The following is a 24,119-nucleotide window of genomic DNA, read 5'->3' on the forward strand; positions in this document are numbered from 1 at the left end:
CTAGATGGTGCCAAAGACTAAGCACCGAACATCACAATGAAAGAACCATTGATCAAACATTTTCCTTTGCATCGCTTTTTACTCTTCTGTGTTAAATATTAAAAAAAGATGGCAAACTACCATTATAAAACTCAAAGATATATTTAATGGCATCATAACATTATATGACCATTTTATTACACAGAACCCAACATTGTATTGTAGCTCAGTCTTTGCAGAAGGGAATGAATGAAGCTTGAGCAAGTTTGTTTTAAAAAAAACTAAAAAAACTACCTTTTCATGAAGCGCTGTACTAATTCCAACGATGGTACTTCCAATTTCAATAACTTTTCACCTTCAGTCACACATTTCTAATTGTAAGTTGCTCTGGATAAGGGCGTCTGCTAAGAAATAAATAATAATAATAATAATAATAATAATTGAATTTTTTGAAACTGTAAAACAGTAATATAACACCATGTAACAAATTTTTTTTTTTTTTTTTGGTTCCTGGGTAGTCAGTGTTATTTCCTAATTGCTTATGCCTCAAAAGTATAGAAAATGGCTATTATTCCCCACAAACTTTGCTTTTGTGACCAGGACAGTGATATTTTGAAATGTACCTATTTCCAATGAGAAAACTGGTGAATTTGTGTCTTTTCGTTCACATAAAGTCAGAAAAAAACAACATATGAATCCAAATTAACATGTATTTATACTAAAGTAATACAAAAATGACTACAAAAGATTTAGAAGTGAGTAGTTTTTCGAGATTTACGATTATACTGTAAATCACTTTCACGAATCAGCCCCCAAATGTAGTCTCCCATCATGTGTTAAAAATTGTGTTACATAGTGTAATCAGACTGTGTGGGATATTTGCTACAATATTCACACTGTATGACGTTTAATATAATACAGTATTCAGTATATGTTGGGTTTGCTGTGTGTGTCTCTTTAAATCACACATTTCAGGGCAGTTTAGGGAAGGGGTGAAAGTGCACGACAGAGGAGACTTGCTCAGTACCTGTGAGTGAATCTGAGGAGGGGGAAGAGAGTAGGACAGCACAGGAACCCTCAGCATTGCCATATAAAGAAATAGAGAATCTACACAGAAAAAAACAGGATTGAGAGGGTGTTCCTTAGGGAGCTTTCACATCGAGCCCAGGTGAAGCGAGGCCGCCCAGTCCAGGACATCCTGTGCAGGGCATGCTGGGAGGAGAGCACTTCCTGTCCGCGCAGGATGCAGATGTGAGTCGGAGCGAGGTTACCGGGACGATAGCCAACACTGTGGTTTAGCCTCTGAGCAAACCTGACAGGAAGCGAGCGCGGGTTAACGCTGCGTCCATTAGTGAGAATGTGACCTGATCCTTTTTGTTCATTGAGTAATCTGATCTAAATTGTTAAAATTACATTTCGAATCAATGAAAAAAACAGCTGCAGGAGGCCCTGACCAAACTGGAAAAAAAATAATCTCTCAGTAAAATGTAATCTGAAAAGTAACTGTGACTACTTTTTCAAAGTAATAAGTTACTGTAACTAGTTGCAATTTTGTTCAAGTGACTTGTAAAGGCAACAGATTCCTTTTTCGCTGGTTACACGTGGTAGAAACAGACAGGTCTGGTCTGCCCGTTTGCTACAGCTGTGTACCCTCGCTGCCACAAAGAGTTAACAAGATGACATCAAAGCCGAGTATTCAAAGCTCCTTCTCTGACAGGAAATGACACGCTGGGTGGTTGCGCGCGCCGTGGATTCGGGCCCTGGCGGAAGCAGGTGTCTGGGGCTACATTGTTCCTCGGCCACACCGCGGACAGGAAGTTGACTCACCGCGGGAGAGTTAATGAGAGAGGAAGGAAGGGCTGTAAACAATACAACGCTGTGTTTGTATTTGAACTGCAAGAATGATTTCAATCCTGTCTAGCTGGGAGTTAACTCGCTGGCTCAAACCAAGTTCAGGGATTTATCGAATAAATGGAAATGATGGCAGTGTCACAGCTGTTATAAAGTATTGCATTGGTGCTGCTATGAAATTCATTCAACTCAGACTGGGGTTTATCACTGCAGGATTACTAATGGCGTTTGCTTAACACTGCGGTTTTCTCTAAGTCTGCCTTTAACTGGCTTTGAGCTGCTTAGAGCTTGTCACAACCTTCCTCATTTCATTCAAAGCATGTGACAGTTTGATTTCATAACTGCTTTATCAATGTACGACAGTCACATGGTCAGGGCTGTATCCTCTCTGTATAAAAACTCTCAGGGCTTCGGTACCATAGACTAGATTATACACCATAGACTGTATGCTGTACACCATATACCATAGACTATAGACCATTCAACGTAGAGTAGCAGACACCAGACCCTGGGTACTGAAAGGTATGGTGAAGCATAGGCAAGCATTGTAAGGCACAGAGAGGTATGGTAAAGCATAGGAAAGCATTGTAAAGCACAGAGAGGTGTGGTAAAGCATAGGGAAGCATTGTAGAGCACAGAGAGGTCTGGTAAAGCATAGGGAAGCATTGTGAAGCACAGAGAGGTGTGGTAAAGCATAGGGAAGCATTGTAAAGCACAGAGAGGTCTGGTAAAGCATAGGGAAGCATTGTAAAGCACAGAGAGGTATGGTAAAGCATAGGGAAGCATTGTAAAGCACAGAGAGATGTGGTAAAGCATAGGGAAGCATTGTAAAGCACAGAGAGGTCTGGTAAAGCATAGGGAAGCATTGTAAAGCACAGCGAGGTGTGGTAAAGCATAGGGAAGCATTGTAAAGCACAGAGAGGTGTGGTAAAGCATAGGGAAGCATTGTAAAGCACAGAGAGGTGTGGTAAAGCATAGGGAAGCATTGTAAAGCACAGAGAGGTCTAGTAAAGCATAGGGAAGCATTGTAAAGCACAGAGAGGTCTGGCAAAGCATAGGGAAGCATTGTAAAGCACAGAGAGGTGTGGTAAAGCATAGGGAAGCATTGTAAAGCACAGAGAGGTCTAGTAAAGCATAGGGAAGCATTGTAAAGCACAGAGAGGTCTGGCAAAGCATAGGGAAGCATTGTAAAGCACAGAGAGGTCTGGTAAAGCATAGGGAAGCATTGTAAAGCACAGAGAGGTGTGGTAAAGCATAGGGAAGCATTGTAAAGCACAGAGAGGTCTGGTAAAGCATAGGGAAGCATTGTAAAGCACAGAGAGGTCTGGTAAAGCACAGGGAAGCATTGTAAAGCACAGAGAGGTGTGGTAAAGCATATTAAAAACATGTTAAACACATAGCATAACCATGAGGATCCTTTACTGTGCAGATTTACTGGGTGAGTACAGTCTGTCTATGAGGTGTGAATGCATAAACACAGTGATGTTCCTTTCCTGCAAACAGAAGCCCATGACAGATCACACTTCCTCTGCCACTGAAGCGGTGGAAATCCCCATTGATCACCAGCGGAAATATGGAACGGAAGCAAATCCAAACAGGGAGCAGCTGTACTGTAACAACACACAGAGCAGGCTTGACAATGCTTCACAGAACTGGGGCTCCGATCAGGAGTACACTGGTGAAGGCACTGGAGCCCAAACGCTGGTCTGCTTGACTCGGTTTAGTTTCAATAACACTGATGAAGGCACTAGAGCCCAAACGCTGGTCTGCTTGACTCAGTCTCTTCTAGTTTCAATAACACTGATGAAGGCACTAGAGCCCAAACGCTGGTCTGCTTGACTCAGTTTAGTTTCAATAACACTGATGAAGGCACTAGAGCCCAAACGCTGGTCTGCTTGACTCGGTCTCTTCTAGTTTCAATAACACTGATGAAGGCACTGGAGCCCAAACGCTGGTCTGCTTGACTCAGTTTAGGTCTGCTTGACTCAGTTTAGTTTCAATAACGCTGATGAAGGCACTAGAGCCCAAACGCTGGTCTGCTTGACTCAGTCTCTTCTAGTTTCAATAACACTGATGAAGGCACTAGAGCCCAAACGCTGGTCTGCTTGACTCAGTTTAGTTTCAATAACACTGATGAAAGCACTAGAGCCCAAACGCTGGTCTGCTTGACTCAGTCTCTTCTAGTTTCAATAACACTGATGAAGGCACTAGAGCCCAAACGCTGGTCTGCTTGACTCAGTTTAGTTTCAAGAACACTGATGAAGGCACTAGAGCCCAAACGCTGGTCTGCTTGACTCAGTTTAGTTTCAATAACACTGATGAAGGCACTAGAGCCCAAATGCTGGTCTGCTTGACTCGGTCTCTTCTAGTTTCAATAACACTGATGAAGGCACTGGAGCCCAAAAGACTAGTGTAATATAGCCATATAGACTAATGTAATATAGCAATATAGACTAATGTTACATGCCAATGTGTATAGAAGCAGTGTATTGCCAGTAATACAAAACTTGTCCACTAGATGGCGTGATAGAAAAAAAACTATTCCCATAAATGTTGAGAAGGTATCAGAGCTTTATTGAACAAGCAGATAGAGGGGCCAGTAACAGAAAACAAAGCCAGCTTTGCAGATAACACAGACATTACAATACAATCGAAGTGAAGGTAACCATGGAAATGACATCGTATTACTGGGATGGTTTTTATTACTTCAATCAAAACGTGCTGTGGAAAACGAGACCACACTGAATTTAGTCACCGCTGCAGAAACATGCTTTGGGGTAAAATGAAGAACGATTGCCCCACACAGCCATTCTGCATTGGGAGTAAGTTGTTACTGTGTATGGAAACCACTGCACCCGTGAGAGGGGTTTTGAATTAAAATCGTTTGCATGTATTTAAAGAGGAGATCTGTTCAGGGATAGTAAGATATTTAGTGAGATAGTAAGATATTTAGTTTACAAAACAGACCGCTCCTGCACAGCGTCGAGCCCCAGTAGCGCCGAGGAACTGGGAACCAGCAGGTACCAGTTAGGAACTAGGGCGACTGGTTAAAGAAGGAGTCGCTTTGTTCTGAAACCAGACGCGGTCTAAAACAAATCAACACAAACTGCTTACAAAATACACAAAAACGGTTTTGAACCAGCAATACTTCTGAAAGACGATGAGCAAGATACTCAAAGGGGTTTAATCCGAATCGCCACCAGGAAAATATCAGTACAATTCTACACTTACCTCTATATGAAAAGTGAGGGTGTCTAACACAATTATGGCACACATTTGACCTGCTATACAGCTGTTGCATACCCATCTGGTGCTTGGAGAAATAAATCTCTGTTTGCAAGCCCTGCTTTCAGATAGTGTTGCACTTCCTGTCGTGAACCAGCTGCTTCCCCTTTTGACGGACAGGCTTTCAGCCAGTAACATGCCCCAGAAAACACTGCTGAGGTGACCGAAGAAGTGTAACAGATATCCTGAGAATAAGGAACGAAAACTTTCTGTAAACTAAGTGCAGTACCAGACAGGTTTTAAAATTCAAATCCATGATAACATGTGTTTCTTTCAAAACTGCACACTTGGGACCTATGCAGCCAATGGAAGCGTAGAACAGGTCGGACATCGCTAGTGGCAATTTGAAGTAAATATCTTTGAGTAACTAGCCCAGGATAATCCAGTTGTAACAGAAAACAGAAACATTTTACAGACACGCGTTTTGGTTTTTCTTAGCAGATATCTTTGGCCAGCAAAAAGACAATTATTTAATTTAATATTTTTTTTTTTTCAATATTCTGTTGTATAGATCCTGCAGTTAACTGCTCTCAAAGCATAAACAGCATCTTATAATATTTAAAGAGGAGGCAAAGAGTTATTCACAGCTCCCTGTCATTCGGTTTCACGATTGATAAAACATGATATCAACATTAAACCATTACATATATATATATATACCGTTTACAGCGTGTTGTTAATTACTGTGTTCAGTCTAATAGACAGTATACTACAATGAAGCTTCATTGTAATCAATGCAATACAAGTAAGTGATAATACCTGTCCGGTGTCACAGAACATTTGTTCCCCCAGGAATGAATATTCAGGAATGTTGGTTCCCCTTCTGAATATTTGTACCCCCTTTATTTTTTGTAACAAAGTCACCTTTGCGTACAAGTCTATATCTGTGTACTTTCAACTAAAACCTTCATTTAAGACCTTTCCCTACCCCTACCCCTAACCCTGCCCCATCCAGTCCCCTCTGGCAGGTCCAGTCTCACCTATAATAATACATGAGATCAGCCTGCAAACACAGCTCCCATTCACCAGCATTACACCTGCAGAATTTACACAGCAATAGAACTTAACAAACATGCATGAAGGATGAACAGAAGTTCGCTGGTGGGAACAAATATTCGAGGGGGACCGACACCAGGTTATTTGGCTAGCCTCGTTCGAGGGATAGCGAGACTCTATGCCGTGGCTGGTGTGTTTTGAGAGAGCGCTATTTACATTCAGCCCATTGGGCTGTTCCAGTGTGGGGAGGCGGGGTTAAGGGCGGGGTATGGGGTTGACTCCGCCTGCGGAGTTTGATGTCATGCCCCGTTGACTCCTCCCCCACTCTCTCTGTAAAAAACCCTTGCTAAAATATCTCAACTCATCCTACTATCCGAAACCCAGCTGTTAAAAATACCTGTACTAAAAATATCCATTTCATATCAGCGTAACTAAATAATCTCTCCCAGAGAGACTCAAACATCCCAGCTAACTCGATTTTTTTTTTTTTTTCAGCAAATTCAAAAATATGAATCCTGTTGGTTGTGTTTTGCATTCGTAATGCATTCTTTGGCTTTTCTTCAGCATTCACTTTGGATTCCTCCAGAGCTATCGAACAGTCAACCGTGTGAAATTTAGAAACAGAAGCTCAGTGACAAAGTCTTATACTGGAATAAACTATTAAAACTCTTACACAGCCCTGGCCAAAAGTTTTGCACCCCCTATAGAATGAACACATTCTGCTTCATAAAGTCGAATGAAACCTGCTGAATAATGTTACATTAACATATTGAATCGCACACAGCTTTGTAGTTTTCCATACACTTAGTTTAGTAATTGAAAAAGGTGACATTTCGAAATACTACTGTACTACTATTATGGCTTCCGGTAGACTTTTTTGCAATATCAGTGTGGAGTAGTGGTTAGGGCTCTGAACTCTTGACCGGAGGGTCGTGGGTTCAATCCCAGGTGGGTGACACTGCTGCTGTACCCTTCAGCAAGGTACTTTACCTAGATTGCTCCAGTAAAAACCCAACTGTATAAATGGGGAACTGTATGCTCATATAGTTTTTTAATTATGTCTCAATCCTTGTAGAGAATGCAAAACGTTTGTCCACAGCTGTACACCTGTGCTGTCCTACAGCTTTTTAGCTAACGTGGGACCAGTCTTTGGGTCAGCTTTAGCAGAAACATATTTTCGAGGTCTCCATGTTGTGGAGCCAGCCTGATTGGGTGCGTGCGTGCAGCGGAGGGGGTCTAGCAGGAGCTGATGGGAGCTCTATAGGGGTCCGACAGCACCTTGTATCGGATCTTGGTGTTGGTGATGGCTCCATGCTTCTGCCTCAGGTGCAGTCTCAGCTGACTCTTGTGTCTGAAGTGAAGGTCGCACTTCTCACACTGCAGATCAGGAGAGGAAAGAGAGCTGGGGTCAGCCAAAACAGGAACTGTGAATTGTGTTTGTAATTGTAATGATGCTATATCATTCAGAGACCGGTGATCGCTGCCTGGTTATTTATAATAAACAGGGCACACCTGTTAATGTGTGTACATTTTAAAGGGTACATGAGGACATGTTTTAATTGATTGTGTTACGTGTTCCCATGTGTTGCTACAACTGGCTTTTTTTTTTTACATTTTTAAGTGTTTAAATTGCATTCCCTGCCTCAAGACGGCTTCCCATGTACCCGCATGGACCTCTCAGAACTACATTTCCCATCACCCTCCTGCTCGCTGGTAAATCCATCTCAGTTACATAAGTGAGCAGGAGGATGATGGGAAATGTAGTCCTGAGCGGGTACATGGGAAGCCATCTTGAGGCAGGGAATGAAATTTAAAAGGTTTATTAAAAGTGGTCAAAATGTAAAAAAAAATTTAAACAATACACACACCTGACGTAAACACGTGGGAACACGTAACGCAATCAAATGAAAGGTCCTTATGTAATTGGAGTTAGAATTGCAAGCACTGCAGCATTAGTGTAACTGGACTTGTAACTGAAGACAGTAGCAGCGTTGCTCTGAGTCTCGGTGCTCGTGTGGTCGTGTTGGCGTCTGTGGCACTCACGTGGTAAGGCTTCTCTCCAGTGTGGATGCGCACGTGGCTCTTGAGGGTCTGCAGGTGTCGGAACCGGGTGCCACACGTCTCACACGGGTACGGTTTCTCTCCAGTGTGGATGAGAACGTGCGCGCGCAGGTGAGCCACCTGAGAGAGAGAGAGCGGTTAGACACAGCGAGGACTCCAGGGAAACAGAACACAGTACTGTGTCACCAGTGAGTCCCAGCCCCTTCCCAGCAGTGCTCTGGCGCCCCCTACCTGTACGAAGCGTGCCCCGCAGGTCTCACAGGGGTAGGGTTTTTCACCGGAGTGGATTCGGGAGTGAGTCTTGAGGTTGGCGGGACGGTTGAACTGCGCCCCGCACACGCTGCAGCGATAGGGCTTCTCACCTGAGAGGGGGGGGGGGGAGGGGGGGGGGGAGAACGAAGCAGAGTGAAATGAGGTCTCTGATGCAATAAGAGGCACGCTGACGCATTTTAAAATGAACGCATTATAAACCACGCAAATGAAGATTGAGATCAGGAACAGCTTTAAAATGAATTTTTATTTTATTTTTTTGTAAAACATCACTTTTATTACCCCCTCTCCCGGGTGTGAAATGGTTTAGTCCTGAATAATGTGTGTAGGCCGAAAAAAAAAAAAAAAAAAAAAAAAAACTTGTGGAATTCGGGCAAATGCTTCACTGTGATTGGCTGATTTATGATTTGTAATTACCTCTGTGGGCGGTCTTGTTGCCGGTCAGGTTGCCTCGGTAACGGAACTCTGAGCAGCAGCTGTCACACTTGAAGGTTTGGTTGGGATTGTCGTCGCAGTCTCCGTCGCCACGGCAACGCAGGAAGAGGCGCTGCTGGACTTCCTCCTTGGTGAGGTGGCGCTGACACAGTGAGCAGGTATAGGCTCCTCCCACTGGGCGGGGCATGAGAGAAAGATTAATTACCTCTGTGCTTTACAATGCTTCCCTATGCTTTACCAGACCTCTCTGTGCTTTACAATGCTTCCCTATGCTTTACCAGACCTCTCTGTGCTTTACAATGCTTCCCTATGCTTTACCAGACCTCTCTGTGCTTTACAATGCTTCCCTATGCTTTACCAGACCTCTCTGTGCTTTACAATGCTTCCCTATGCTTTACCAGACCTCTCTGTGCTTTACAATGCTTCCCTGTGCTTTACCAGACCTCTCTGTGCTTTACAATGCTTCCCTATGCTTTACCAGACCTCTCTGTGCTTTACAATGCTTCCCTATGCTTTACCACACCTCTCTGTGCTTTACAATGCTTCCCTATGCTTTACCATACCTCTCTGTGCTTTACAATGCTTCCCTATGCTTTACCACACCTCTCTGTGCTTTACAATGCTTCCCTATGCTTTACCAGACCTCTCTGTGCTTTACAATGCTTCCCTATGCTTTACCAGACCTCTCTGTGCTTTACAATGCTTCCCTATGCTTTACCAGACCTCTCTGTGCTTTACAATGCTTCCCTATGCTTTACCAGACCTCTCTGTGCTTTACAATGCTTCCCTGTGCTTTACCAGACCTCTCTGTGCTTTACAATGCTTCCCTATGCTTTACCAGACCTCTCTGTGCTTTACAATGCTTCCCTATGCTTTACCACACCTCTCTGTGCTTTACAATGCTTCCCTATGCTTTACCATACCTCTCTGTGCTTTACAATGCTTCCCTATGCTTTACCACACCTCTCTGTGCTTTACAATGCTTCCCTATGCTTTACCACACCTCTCTGTGCTTTACAATGCTTCCCTATGCTTTACCATACCTCTCTGTGCTTTACAATGCTCCCCTATGCTTTACCAGACCTCTCTGTGCTTTACAATGCTTCCCTATGCTTTACCAGACCTCTCTGTGCTTTACAATGCTTCCCTATGCTTTACCAGACCTCTCTGTGCTTTACAATGCTTCCCTATGCTTTACCAGACCTCTCTGTGCTTTACAATGCTTCCCTATGCTTTACCAGACCTCTCTGTGCTTTACAATGCTTCCCTATGCTTTACCAGACCTCTCTGTGCTTTACAATGCTTCCCTATGCTTTACCAGACCTCTCTGTGCTTTACAATGCTTCCCTATGCTTTACCAGACCTCTCTGTTCTTTACAATGCTTCCCTATGCTTTACCAGACCTCTCTGTTCTTTACAATGCTTTCACTGTGCTTGTTTCTACTTTTAACCCTTTATAAGGGATAGCATGACAGGCTATTTAAATCGAGGCACTGAACTGAAGGAAGTGATGTCAGAAGGATGTTGGTTACCTGGAGCGGGAGAGGGGAATTGTGGGAGGTCTTCTCCGGGGTGCGTGACCAGGATGTGATGACAGAGTTCAGAGACCTGCTGAAAACTCTGCTGACAGACCTGACACTGAGAGCACCTGAGAGAGAGAGAGAGAGAGAGAGAGAGAGAGAGAGAGAGAGAGAGAGAGAGAGAGAGAGAGAGAGAGAGAGAGAGAGAGAGAGAGAGAGAGAGAGAGGTTACAGCTGAGGAGGGACTGGGAGGGAGGGAAGCAGTGTGGCTCTAGTGGTTAGAGCTGAGGAGAGACTGGGAGGGAGGGAAGCAGTGTGGCTCTAGTGGAGCTGAGGAGGGACTGGGAGGGAGGGAAGCAGTGTGGCTCTAGTGGAGCTGAGGAGGGACTGGGAGGGAGGGAAGCAGTGTGGATCTAGTGGTTAGAGCTGAGGAGGGACTGGGAGGGAGGGAAGCAGTGTGGCTCTAGTGGTTAGAGCTGAGGAGAGACTGGGAGGGAGGGAAGCAGTGTGGCACTAGTGGAGCTGAGGAGGGACTGGGAGGGAGGGAAGCAGTATGGCTAGTGGAGCTGAGGAGGGACTGGGAGGGAGGGAAGCAGTGTGGCTCTAGTGGTTAGAGCTGAGGAGAGACTGGGAGGGAGGGAAGCAGTGTGGCTCTAGTGGAGCTGAGGAGGGACTGGGAGGGAGGGAAGCAGTGTGGCTCTAGTGGAGCTGAGGAGGGACTGGGAGGGAGGGAAGCAGTGTGGCTCTAGTGGAGCTGAGGAGGGACTGGGAGGGAGGGAAGCAGTGTGGCTCTAGTGGAGCTGAGGAGGGACTGGGAGGGAGGGAAGCAGTGTGGCTCTAGTGGAGCTGAGGAGGGACTGGGAGGGAGGGAAGCAGTGTGGCTCTAGTGGAGCTGAGGAGGGACTGGGAGGGAGGGAGGGAATCAGTGTGGCTCTAGTGGTTGCCGGCCGGTCCACTAACCTGTTCGATTGGCTCCTCTCTGCCTCATGCTCCGCCTCCTGGGCGGGGCTGGCAGGAGAGCCCCTCCTGTCCATGTCAGTGGGGGTGTGGTTGCAGGGTTCCGGCCCCGCCTCCCGCCCCTCCCCTTCCTCTCCTTTGATGGAAGCTCTTCTGCATAGCGGGTTCAGGACAATGTATTTGTATTTCTTCCAGTTGCAAGCTTTAGGGTCTCGATTCGGACTGGATTCAGTGACAGTCTATCCAAGGGGAAGCAAGGTGGGTTTAATACGTTAATACTGCTGGACTATACAGCTAACCCTGCTCACTGTGACTGGACTATACAGCTAACCCTGCTCACTGTGACTGGACTATACAGCTAACCCTGCTCACTGTGACTGGACTATACAGCTAACCCTGCTCACTGTGACTGGACTATACAGCTAACCCTGCTCACTGTGACTGGACTATATGTTAACGTAACATTATTCAGCAGGTTTCATTCGACTTCATAAAGCAGGATTAGTTCATTCTATAAGTCATGGTCATTGTCTGTCTACAGTTACAGAAGGCTGTTGGACTCACAGTGCTTGTGGGGTTGTCGGGGGGCTGGTTCCCGCAGCCGCTGGCCTCCGAGGGGGAGTTGGGGTGACAGCTGGAGCGGGAGGGGCTGTCTGGGGTGGGGAGGGGGGACAGAGCGGGCTGCCTCGCCATCGAAAGCTCCCCCTGGCCCTTCTCATCCACCTCCATCTTCACCCCATCCCGGGCGGCTCTCGGTGGGTCAGCCTCTAAATCTAGCCCCAGGCCACAGCATCCGAAGCTGGAGGGAGGAGAGGAGGAGGAGTCAGTCACAACAGAGGCGATGGACAGATTATTAACAATGATGAAGTTAACACAGCGAGGCACTAGAGCCCAAACGCTGGTCTGCTTGACTCAGTTTAGTTTCAATAACACTGATGAAGGCACTAGAGCCCAAACGCTGGTCTGCTTGACTCGGTCTCTTCTAGTTTCAGTAACCCTGATGAAGGCACTAAAGCCCAAACGCTGGTCTGCTTGACTGAGTCTCTTCTAGTTTCAGTAACACCGATGAAGGCTCCAGTCCATCAGTTTGACCTGTCATTTCCCTCTGAGCGCTTCTCACCTGGTAGTTTCTCCCTGTGGTCTGTGGGAGTCCTGGACAGCGCCCCCGTGTGGTGTGGAGGCCGACGTGCGCGTTACCGGAGAGCGGAGTGCGTTGACAGGCACAGCTCCGGCGCTCAGCAGGACCGCAGGGGGCGGCAGAGAGACCCCAGCAGAGGGGAAATCTAGGCCTGGTCTGGGGTGAAAGGTGGTTCGCTCCCCACTGTGGAAAATAAAAATCTAAACATCAGTTGCTATCTGGATGTATTCCCCCAAGATGTCTGCAATGATTCCGAGTGGTTCTTATTGTCATTATAAATTAATACATAATCCAAGTACTCGCACTCGTCTTTCTCAACATATTACTCGGTGCATTAGCGGTGTGCAATTCAATATGTTCACATTATTTCAGCAGGTTTCATTCGACTTTAGCACGATTGGTTCATTCCATACTCGGGCGATGCTAAACTTTTTTGGCCGTAGCTGTAGTTGCTGCCACAGGCCTATGTAATACGGGCTAGGTAAGATACAGGCTCTGTTTGGGGGACGGTCAGGAGGTCAGAGGGGTCGTGTACCTGCAGCGGATGAAGGAGCGGCAGGTGTCTGCGACGTGCTCCATCTGCAGGTAGGTGGCGGCAGCGAGCACCCCCCCCACGCTGTGCGGGGACAGCGGCAGGCGGGACGAGTACATGAAGTCCAGGAGCAGGGACACCCCCTCGGGGTCCAGAGACTCCGGCAGGGAGAGGACGCTCAGGGCCCCGGGGCCACAGCGAGAGAACAGGGAGTAGAAGAAGCCACTAGGGGGAGACAGAGAGAGAGAGAGAGAGAGAGAGATTACAGAGATTCTGGGCTGGCTGGTACAGTGATTCTGGCTGGGCTGGTACAGTGATTCTGGGCTGGCTGCTACAGTGATTCTGGGCTGGCTGCTACAGTGATTCTGGGTTGGCTGCTACAGTGATTCTGGGCTGGCTGGCTGGTACAGTGATTCTGGGCTGGCTGGTACAGTGTGATTCTGGGCTGGCTGGTACAGTGATTCTGGGCTGGCTGCTACAGTGATTCTGGGCTGGCTGGCTGCTACAGTGATTCTGGGCTGGCTGGTACAGTGTGATTCTGGGCTGGCTGGTACAGTGTGATTCTGGGCTGGCTGGTACATTGAGGGGCTGGGCTGGCTGGTACATTGAGGGGCTGGGCTGGCTGGTACATTGAGGGGCTGGGCTGGCTGGTACAGTGATTCTGGGCTGGCTGCTACAGTGAGGGGCTGGGCTGGCTGGCTGGTACAGTGATTCTGGGCTGGCTGGTACAGTGATTCTGGGCTGGCTGGTACAGTGATTCTGGGCTGGCTGGCTGCTACAGTGATTCTGGGCTGGCTGGTACAGTGTGATTCTGGGCTGGCTGGTACAGTGTGATTCTGGGCTGGCTGGTACAGTGTGATTCTGGGCTGGCTGGTACAGTGTGATTCTGGGCTGGCTGGTACAGTGTGATTCTGGGCTGGCTGGTACAGTGTGATTCTGGGCTGGCTGGTACAGTGATTCTGGGCTGGCTGGTACAGTGATTCTGGCCTGGCTGGCTGGTACAGTGAGGGGCTGGGCTGGCTGGTACAGTGATTCTGGCCTGGCTGGTACAGTGATTCTGGGCTGGCCGGTACAGTGATTCTGGCCTGGCTGGTACAGTGATTCTGGGCTGGCTGGTACAGTGATTCTGGGCTGGCTCTGTACCTGCAGGCGATGAGCACGGCTCGGTGGGCCCGCAGTCTCGCTCCGCGCACCAGCAGCGTGGCGTCGGTCAGGATCTCGCGGAGTCGCAGCTCGTTCAGGTTCCGAAGCACGGCGCTCGAGTGCCGGGTGAACTCCTTCACGTATCCCTCCGCCGGCACGACGCCCACGCTGACAGAGAACTCCTTCACGTATCCCTCCGCCACTGCAGTGCGAGACGAGCCCATGACGAATCTGAGAGAGAGAGAGAGAGAGAGAGCGAGAGAGGGAGAGAGAGAGAGAGAGGGAGAGAGAGAGGGGGGGAGAGAGAGAGAGAGAGAGGGAGAGAGAGAGGGGGGAGAGGGAGAGGGCGAGAAAGAGAGAGGGAGGGAGAGGGAGAAAGAGAGGGAGAGGGAGAGGGAGAGAGGGAGAGAGAGAGATGGTTAGTAGCTACAACTATTCCTCTGTATCGTTTCAAATGCATGGTCGTATTTGTTCCTACAACAGAATTTATAAAGACAAAAAGATGCACAGGAAAGCAATAAAAACATATTTTAAACTGAAAATGAAACGGAAAATATAAAAATACTCAATGGTGGTGTATTAAATAATATAAAAAAACAAACAAACCATAAAATCATAAAATTCACTGAGAAACGTTTCAACTAGAAGTCTTTCTCTTCATGGAGGACATTGAGAGAGGCAAGGCTGTCAAATTGTCACTGAAGTGAAATTGAAAGAAAGAAAGAAATTTGACAATCTCTCCTTGTCTGGCTGTAAAGATCGTATCTGCATTGCTTAGAGCCTTTTGCCATTGTCTTTCCTTCAGTCCACATTAACACACAGATCACATGTGTTATGTAATTGTATTTGTAATTGTATTTGTAATTGCTTTGTAAGTGAAGCCTCAGTCTCAATGGGTAAACCTTCTGTACAAATAAATACATTCAAATAAATTATATTTCTGCCCCCAGGTACGGTAAAGCATAGGGGAGCATTGTAAAGCACAGAGAGGTGTGGTAAAGCATAGGGAAGCATTGTAAAGCACAGAGAGGTCTGGTAAAGCATAGGGAAGCATTGTAAAGCACAGAGAGGTGTGGTAAAGCATAGGGAAGCATTGTAAAGCACAGAGAGGTGTGGTAAAGCATAGGGAAGCATTGTAAAGCACAGAGAGGTGTGGTAAAGCATAGGGAAGCATTGTAAAGCACAGAGAGGTGTGGTAAAGCATAGGGAAGCATTGTAAAGCACAGAGAGGTCTGGTAAAGCATAGGGAAGCATTGTAAAGCACAGAGAGGTGTGGTAAAGCATAGGGAAGCATTGTAAAGCACAGAGAGGTGTGGTAAAGCATAGGGAAGCATTGTAAAGCACAGAGAGGTATGGTAAAGCATAGGGAAGGGTTGTAAAGCACAGAGAGGTCTGGTAAAGCATAGGGAAGCATTGTAAAGCACAGAGAGGTCTGGTAAAGCATAGGGAAGCATTGTAAAGCACAGAGAGGTCTGGTAAAGCATAGGGAAGCATTGTAAAGCACAGAGAGGTCTGGTAAAGCATAGGGAAGCATTGTAAAGCACAGAGAGGTGTGGTAAAGCATAGGGAAGCATTGTAAAGCACAGAGAGGTCTGGTAAAGCATAGGGAAGCATTGTAAAGCACAGAGAGGTCTGGTAGACTATGGGAACAGCATGTATTTTATACAGTTCAGGTCTAATATCAGGTGTTTCTCAGGCTATGAAAGGGTGGGAGGCAATGAATGGCAGCTCGGCTCTCAGACAGGAAGTCGCTCTCTCACCTCGAGTTGCGGTTCCTTCCTGTGATGACAGCGCTGGAGTGGGCGGGACTACCGACACATCCGTGAGAGGAGACCAGATCGCAATCCGTACCTTCAGAGCAACCAAAACACAGTGAGACACAGTCCGGGAGACTTCAAAATATATATTTAGTGTGGAGTAGTGGTTAGGGCTCTGGACTCTTGACTGGAGGGTTGTGGGTTCAATCCCAAGTGGGGGACACTGCTGCTGTACCCTTGAGCAAGGTACTTTACCTAGATTGCTCCAGTAAAAACCCAACTGTATAAATGGGTAAATGTAATGGGTAAAATAATGTGATATCTTGTAACAATTGTAAGTCGCCCTGGATAAGGGCGTCTGCTAAGAAATAAATAATAATAATAATAATAATATAGATTTGGAAAAGATAAAAGTGAAATCGCAAACAGAGAAAATAAATACTGAGTTTTCAGAAACCCGCCACGCAAAACCAGCAACCTTGCTTGTGGTACAAAAACGTAACCAAAGAAAATATGTAGGACAGACTGGTGCAGCGTTACATAAAATAATACAGAATCACCTGTCAAAGATAAGAAATGAACCAAGAGTTCAACAGAACATGAACGAGCTCCAGTTTGTTTAAGAAGAAATTCAATGAGAGAACGTACGACACAGAAGAATAAAGAAATCTCAATGGATTTATAGACTCAATACCACGATGCCTGCGGGTTTAAATAGAATGGCATAGCAGATTGAAAAATCATTAACTATGTAGTAAACGCATGAATACATTTCAATAGAAATAAGGGAATGTGGTTGCCATGGCGTCAAAAGCCTAGAAGTTCCTCCAGCGTTTGTTTTCAAACACGCTTTCCCTCGACACAGGCGTGTTAAACACAGCGGAATGTTGGGAGCAAAAACTTTATCTATATATATAATTATTATTTAAATTAGTTGCAGAGTTCAAGTTACTTCTAAAATGTTACGGCTAGTTTGAAATCTGCAGCTGTTTAAGAGCTGAAAACAATTAAAAAGGTTTAATTAAGCAAATGATCAGTTCAATTAAGGGTCTAGGTTCAGTAATTGAGAGCGTAGCTGGAATGAAAGCCAGCAGACCCAGGGGGTCCCCTGGACCAGGGCTGGGAAGCGCTGCACTACAGGACTTAAAGAGTTGAATTATTTAGAACATTTACGAATGAGAGGAGGCGGTTCGGCCCGTCAGCTTTGGTCCGGTTCCGAGCAGCTGATTGATCTCAGAACTTTGTCAAGTAGGGTCTTAAAGGATCCCAGTGATTCTGCATCAGCAACACGGCTAGGTAACCCATTCCACTCCCTCACCAGCTCTCTGTGTGAGGAAGCGTCTCCTTCCCTCTGTCCTGAGTCTGTCTCCACTTTCCAGCTGCGTCCTCTGGTTCAGGTTAAGTCTGTCAACTCCTTTTAAGATTTTAACAACTTCAATCAAGATTAGAGTTTCTTTTTTCCAGGCTAAATAGATTCAGTTTTCTCAATCACAATAGATTTGACCAGGGATTAGTTGTATTCCAAAATGTCTGATATTTTAAAATAAACAAATAAGTAATAAACTCACTTACCCTGACCTGCAGGGATGACAACTTTATAATTTTTTTTTGTCTAGTTTTTTTCCAGGACGGAGCGAACCAGCGCTTTGGAGTATTAATCCTACGGACTGTGGGATCGAGTGCCTGCCTCGACCGTCCGTCTCTCTGCCTTCTCCCCTCTCCCCGGCCAGGGAGGGACCCTTTATAACGTCGCACGGGAAAAGCGAGCCGGTTCCGGACCCGCTGGCTTCCTGTTTCGGGCCCCCGCAGGGACAGGAAGCAGCCAGGAACGCCAGGGGAAACGGCTCGTATTTTTAGTAATGGCAGGAAAGCGCTCGTTGTTTTTCTTTCGAAAAAAATATCCCGGCGCTGCGCTCGCGCCAGGAAATAAACACGGCCAAGAAAAATCAGGGATTTGAAAACAGAACGCAAGCCAAGTGTCTGAACACCTGGGCTGACAGCAGGACAGCAGGAATCCCCTCCAACCAAGGTCACTGGTCTGCAACAACAGGCAAGACAACTGTGATGGGAAGAGGCTGCCATTGGTAGAATGTATTGGCACTGTATCACACTGAGGATCTTCCACAGCAATGCAGACAGACAGCGGCACTGCAAGGGTTCTGTATTATACAGAGGGGCAATGGTAGCACAAGTATAGGGCTGATACAATGGGATGCCATTGGTAGAATGGGACCACAGTGTGCTAACTATACTCTCAATGATCTTCAATGGCAATGCAATAATGGTTCTGTATTATAATGAGGGGCAATGGTAGCACAAGTATAGGGCTGATACAATGGGATGAGGCTGCCATTGGTAGAATGGGACCACAGTGTGCTAAACTATACCCTTCCTAAATGATCTTCAATGGCAATGCAGACTGACAGTGTCACTACAGCGGCTATGGTTCTGTACAATACTAAGAAGGTAGCACAAGTATAGAGCAGGTCCAAATGGGGTCCCATTGGTAGAATGGGACCAAAGTATGCTACACCCTTCCCAAATGATCTATAATGGGGACACGTGGTTATAGAGCACAATTGGAAATAATCAATGTGTCGTCGTCATCAATAATCATTTACTGAATCATTAAAACCGATAGCTACAAAAAAAAAACACTGTGCACTATTGCAGGGTTAGAAACTCTAGCCCTGCTGCTGCTGCACCCAGTCCTGGGGTTCAGAACTCCCCTCAATGAAGTCTGTTATTATTATTAATATTGAAATGATCAGGAGCCAGGAGTCTGAGCAGGGTTACAAACTCACACTAGCCCTGCTGCTGCTGCTGCTGCTGCACCCAGTCCTGGGGTTCAGAGCTCCCATCAATGAAGTCTGTTATTATTATTAATATTGAAATGATCAGGAGCCAGGAGTTTGAGCAGGGTTACAAACTCACACTAGCCCTGCTGCTGCTGCTGCTGCACCCAGTCCTGGGGTTCAGAACTGCCCTGGTTCAGGTCCCAGGAGTTTGAACAATCAGGCCCCTGGTAAATCTGAATTAATGGATCACATTTCTCAGTCTGCAGCGCTACCAATAGGAGCTGCTCATGCAGATAGAGGGGAGGAACGCTTTATTTAAAATCCTGGCTCCAGATCATTTTCCGAACCGGAAGTCTAGACCCCAGTTCAATACAAGACTGTGAGACGTATTCGTGCTGTGATGCGGTCACTTCAGATTGACCAGAGGCCTGATTGCTCTGGTACCTGGTCAGTGATACACCTCAATGGCTGTGATCCCCAGGACTGGGTGCAGCAGGACTAGTGTGGGTTTCTAAAGTGGAAGACGGACAGTGTGGTCACTGCGTGGACGCACAGGAAGCCTGTGTCTGCACAGCGAAGCGTTGTTTTGAAGCAGCCCTGCCAACTCCCTTTTAGATTCCCAGGCTTTCTGATGGAGCAGCAACTCCGGGAAGCCATCAGGAAGGAAGAGGGGTTTCTGTTCGGCTTTTATTTGTGTGTCATGGAGTCAGGTCTAGACGTCACACAGGGAGGGAAGAGAGGGTTCAGAAAGCAGATGAAGAACACACAGAAAAGTGCTTAGAGCTGAGGAGGGACTGGGAGGGAGGGAGGCAGTGTGGCTCTAGTGGAGCTGAGGAGGGACTGGGAGGGAAGCAGTGTGGCTCTAGTGGAGCTGAGGAGGGACTGGGAGGGAGGGAAGCAGTGTGGCTCTAGTGGAGCTGAGGAGGGACTGGGAGGGAGGGAAGCAGTGTGGCTCTAGTGGAGCTGAGGAGGGACTGGGAGGGAGGGAAGCAGTGTGGCTCTAGTGGAGCTGAGGAGGGACTGGGAGGGAGGGAAGCAGTGTGGCTCTAGTGGAGTTGAGGAGGGACTGGGAGGGAGGGAAGCAGTGTGGCTCTAGTGGAGCTGAGGAGGGACTGAGAGGGAGGGAAGCAGTGTGGCTCTAGTGGAGCTGAGGAGGGACTGGGAGGGAGGGAAGCAGTGTGGCTCTAGTGGAGCTGAGGAGGGACTGGGAGGGAGGGAAGCAGTGTGGCTCTAGTGGAGCTGAGGAGGGACTGGGAGGGAGGGAAGCAGTGTGGCTCTAGTGGAGCTGAGGAGGGACTGGGAGGGAGGGAAGCAGTGTGGCTCTAGTGGAGTTGAGGAGGGACTGGGAGGGAGGGAAGCAGTGTGGCTCTAGTGGAGCTGAGGAGGGACTGAGAGGGAGGGAAGCAGTGTGGCTCTAGTGGAGCTGAGGAGGGACTGGGAGGGAGGGAAGCAGTGTGGCTCTAGTGGAGCTGAGGAGGGACTGGGAGGGAGGGAAGCAGTGTGGCACTAGTGGAGCTGAGGAGGGACTGGGAGGGAGGGAAGCAGTGTGGCTCTAGTGGAGCTGAGGAGGGACTAGGAGGGAGGGAAGCAGTGTGGCTCTAGTGGAGCTGAGGAGGGACTGGGAGAGAGGGAAGCAGTGTGGCTCTAGTGGAGCTGAGGAGGGACTGGGAGGGAGGGAAGCAGTGTGGCTCTAGTGGTTAGAGCTGAGGAGGGACTGGGAGGGAGGGAAGCAGTGTGGCTCTAGTGGAGCTGAGGAGGGACTGGGAGGGAGGGAAGCAGTGTGGCTCTAGTGGAGCTGAGGAGGGACTGGGAGAGAGGGAAGCAGTGTGGCTCTAGTGGAGCTGAGGAGGGACTGGGAGGGAGGGAAGCAGTGTGGCTCTAGTGGTTAGAGCTGAGGAGGGACTGGGAGGGAGGGAAGCAGTGTGGCTCTAGTGGAGCTGAGGAGGGACTGGGAGGGAGGGAAGCAGTGTGGCTCTAGTGGAGCTGAGGAGGGACTGGGAGGGAGGGAAGCAGTGTGGCTCTAGTGGAGCTGAGGAGGGACTGGGAGGGAGGCAGAAAGAAAGAGAAAGAAGGAAAGAAAGAAAGAAAGGAAGGAAGCAGCAGGTGGAACTTTGCTCAATGGCTAATGAACAGACACTGGGCTGCTGTGTATATTTATCAGCTCTATGCAAAAGCCAGTCTTTGATAACGCTGTGTGGAACTGGCCTTCATGGCACAGACCCAGAAAAGCATTTCCAGGAGCCGATGCAGATCAGGACAGGCGCTTTCCCAAACCAGCCTCAACGCATCACAGACAGGGGGAGGGAGGGAGGAAGAGAGAAAGAGAGGGGTAGAAAAAGAGACAGAGCAGAGGTAGAGAAGTAGAAAACAAGTAAGAGAGAGGGAGGGAGAAAGCATTGTTAGAAAGAGAAGAGGAAGAGACAAATGAGGAAGACCCCCCCCCCTCTCCCCCCCCCCCCCCAAATCCATACTGAGAAGTTAAACACGTGACAGGCCTGAATTCATACGGAAAGGTACACAGATCGATCGATATGCAGATACTGATAGTATTCATTTATTTCCTCTAAAAAAAACAAATAAAAAAATAACCTACTTCTGTATTTTTCTTAACGTATTCTGTGGGTACAGACAGACTAACTGCGCATTATACAATGTAACGTGAAACAAACGCGCCGCTGAGACAAATCTTGGATTTGAACGTTTTTAGAACATAAGAAAGTTTCCAAACGAGAGGAGGCCCCATTCAGCCCATCTTGCTCGTTTGGTTGTTAGTAGCTTATTGATCCCAGAATCTCATCAAGCAGCTTCTTGAAGGATCCCAGGGTGTCAGCTTCAACAACATTAATAATAATGTTAATCATTTTAATTAATCATTGTGAAGCAACCAAAACTGATTTAATATAGATTTGGTTGATCATAGTGATAATAATAGTACCGCTAATAAAAACACGAATAGCCTAATAATAATAATAATAATAATAATAATAATAATAAGTACTGTGAGACGAGATCCTTTTCAATAATATGACAAAAGTAGTGTTACTTTTTCAAATGCCAACTTACCTTATCAATATCCATTACAAATCCCACTTTTTGTAATAGTACATTATATGCAAATAATAATAATAATAATAATAATAATAATAATAATAATAATAATAATAACATAAGTAGAAAGCACGTACAGGACATCATATTTAAAGTGTCATGGTTTTGCATAAATAAATTAAATAGTTTTAAACAAGCAGATAAACAGTCCACTTCTACGTCTCTATATATAATATATCACGCATTATTTGCAAAACTGGACCAACAATTGTAAATAAATACGACAAGTAATAGAGCTGTAAAATATCATAAAACGTTAGCTGTTTAAGAGCCTCTGCTCGCAGACTTCAGCACACGCAGGACGTTTTGCAGTAGACGCTAACATACACAAGAATTAGTCACCTGGTAGCAATTCCTAGAAACAGCTCCGTCCGCGGCGTTCAAGGAAACGAAATTCCGTGAAGCCGGGCTCCCAATTCTGAGAAGCGAGGCGGCGGCTTGGACCATTAACACAAGCTGGGAGGGAGACACCGAAACCCGGGGTGGAGCGCGTTGAGACGCCGGAGCTGCCTGTGCGCGCAAGACGAACACCGACGCGTTCTCGGAGTTGCCACCCATACGGAGAATCATCCGTTGCCCCCTAAAAAACAAACGCGACTTTTTTTTTTTGAGGTGTCGATAAAATGTACCCCCCTTTCGTTGGGTTTGGTCGGTCATATGAAAGTCACATGTTTTATGTAAATACCATGACAGCTCCGTTTCTGAGAAGTCTATGCGGGGGGAGCGGGGGAGTGGCATCTCATTATTTCATGGCTTGTGTTTTTGTCTGGTTTTCTGTTGAAGTCGCTGGGCTGGTGAAGCAGGTTTCACGGGCTGTGTTGGAAACTCATTTTGAGCAGGGTGTGGGAGTGTGCTTCAGGGAAACCGCCATTGTTGTAATTTAATTTTCAGCAAATACTCTAGCGAAATCAAGGTTGTGTGTCTCAGGCAGTGAATACCGTAGCAAACCGGAGCCTAACGAATACTGACACATTGAAATGGGAAATTAGACGCATCGAAATGTACACTGTTCTTTCAGATGCAATTGAAACGCATACATAATACTGTGACTGCACCGTTTTGGACGCAAAAGGGTGATCCCTCCAGTACAGGGCAGGCTTGAGGCATGGAGACTGAACTGCTCCCTCAAGCCCTTAAGAGAAAGGGTGCTCCCTCCAGTCCAGGGCAGGCTTGAGGCATGGAGACTGAACTGCTCCCTCCCTCCCTCACCCCCCTAAGAGAAAGGGTGCTCCCTCCAGTCCAGGGCAGGCTTGAGGCACGGAGACTGAACTGCTCCCTCCCTCCCTCCCTCACCCCCCTAAGAGAAAGGGTGCTCCCTCCAGTTCAGGGCAGGCTTGAGGCACGGAGACTGAACTGCTCCCTCCCTCCCTCACCCCCCTAAGAGAAAGGGGGCTCCCTCCAGTCCAGGGCAGGCTTGAGGCACAGAGACTGAACTGCTCCCTCCCTCCCTCACCCCCCTAAGAGAAAGGGGGCTCCCTCCAGTCCAGGGCAGGCTTGAGGCACGGAGACTGACTGCTCCCTCAGTAAGGGGTATTCAAAATTTCATTACAATTCAATGGGCAGTTCTCAAGCTATAGCCAAAAATGTAAGGCAGTCATATTGCATTCACGGTATATTGAATGGGCAGCGTCTCTTTCCACTACGGTCATTACCAAGGCATCAATGAGAATGGGTGTCACTGTTTGAGGTGCTGAAATGAAGCGGCCCAGAAACTCAGCCCGACAGACCTAGAAACTACAATTACAATCATTATATATAAAAAAATAATCAAAGAGAAACAGGGTCAGTAAGAGGGGAATCTGACCTCCAAGAGGCGTCCACGAATGAAACATTTCCTCTGGAAGTGTATTTCATCTTTAATGGAGCTGCCAATACAGACCCACTTGTGCAAGGATGCTTATTTTTCATTTTTTCCACCTTTAAATATTCATATCTCTTGAACGACACGCTGAAGTCTGATCTGGTTTATAGACGCTGCCTCATATTAAAAAATGGATGCAAAGTAGGGCCAACATAGGATTTGATACACATGGGGGAAAAACAAGCTCCCATTATAAATATTCCATCCCCATATAGACCTTTGTGCTTCAAAGCTAGTTAGATTGAACTCTGAATCAATGATATCAGTGAACATGGTCTAACTCAGGGGTCTCCAGCCCTGGTCCTGGAGAGACCCAATCCTGCAGGATTTCTAGGTGTCTTTACATTATCAGTGGCTAAAGATCTGGAGCATCTGTTCATCTGGACTGATTAAGACAGTAATTGGTGGAATAAAGTAACGGAGCGCTC

At 47.0% G+C, this 24,119-nt stretch overlaps 1 protein-coding gene across 4 annotated transcripts; it reads right to left on the reverse strand.

Moving 5' to 3' along the window:
* Positions 1–4,383: 4,383 nt before the first annotated feature.
* Positions 4,384–22,382, reverse strand: LOC131721161 (B-cell lymphoma 6 protein homolog). 4 transcript variants are annotated; one of them, XM_059014453.1, is made up of 12 exons: positions 22,173–22,382; positions 15,928–16,018; positions 14,168–14,398; positions 13,028–13,249; positions 12,475–12,675; positions 11,919–12,153; positions 11,358–11,593; positions 10,410–10,525; positions 8,860–9,051; positions 8,404–8,534; positions 8,155–8,292; positions 4,384–7,488 (listed from the first exon to the last, which is right to left on the reverse strand). In XM_059014453.1, the coding sequence occupies exons 3-12, from the start codon at positions 14,389–14,391 to the stop codon at positions 7,348–7,350; spliced, it is 1,836 nt and encodes a 611-aa protein (XP_058870436.1). In that variant the 5' UTR covers positions 14,392–14,398; positions 15,928–16,018; positions 22,173–22,382; the 3' UTR covers positions 4,384–7,347. The 4 variants fall into 4 exon arrangements, with proteins under 4 accessions (XP_058870436.1, XP_058870437.1, XP_058870435.1 ...); XM_059014454.1 differs by lacking the exon at positions 22,173–22,382 and adding an exon at positions 21,786–22,140; XM_059014452.1 differs by lacking the exon at positions 22,173–22,382 and adding an exon at positions 17,497–17,633.
* Between the last annotated feature and the right edge of the window lie 1,737 nt (positions 22,383–24,119).

Source organism: Acipenser ruthenus, chromosome 48 (genome assembly GCF_902713425.1).
Source record: "Acipenser ruthenus chromosome 48, fAciRut3.2 maternal haplotype, whole genome shotgun sequence".
Taxonomy (NCBI): Eukaryota; Metazoa; Chordata; class Actinopteri; order Acipenseriformes; family Acipenseridae; genus Acipenser; species Acipenser ruthenus.

What these genes read in the sequence shown, in the direction of transcription:
- LOC131721161 (XM_059014453.1), bottom strand. Translation starts at nt 14,391, where the DNA reads ATGGGCTCGTCTCGCACTGCAGTGGCGGAGGGATACGTGAAGGAGTTC. An exon ending in CCACAGGGAGAAACTACCAG is followed by an intron (nt 12,154 to 12,474) that starts GTGAGAAGCGCT and finishes TCCTCCCTCCAG; the next exon opens with CTTCGGATGCTGTGGCCTGG. An exon ending in ATTCCCCTCTCCCGCTCCAG is followed by an intron (nt 9,052 to 10,409) that starts GTAACCAACATC and finishes TGCCCCGCCCAG; the next exon opens with TGGGAGGAGCCTATACCTGC.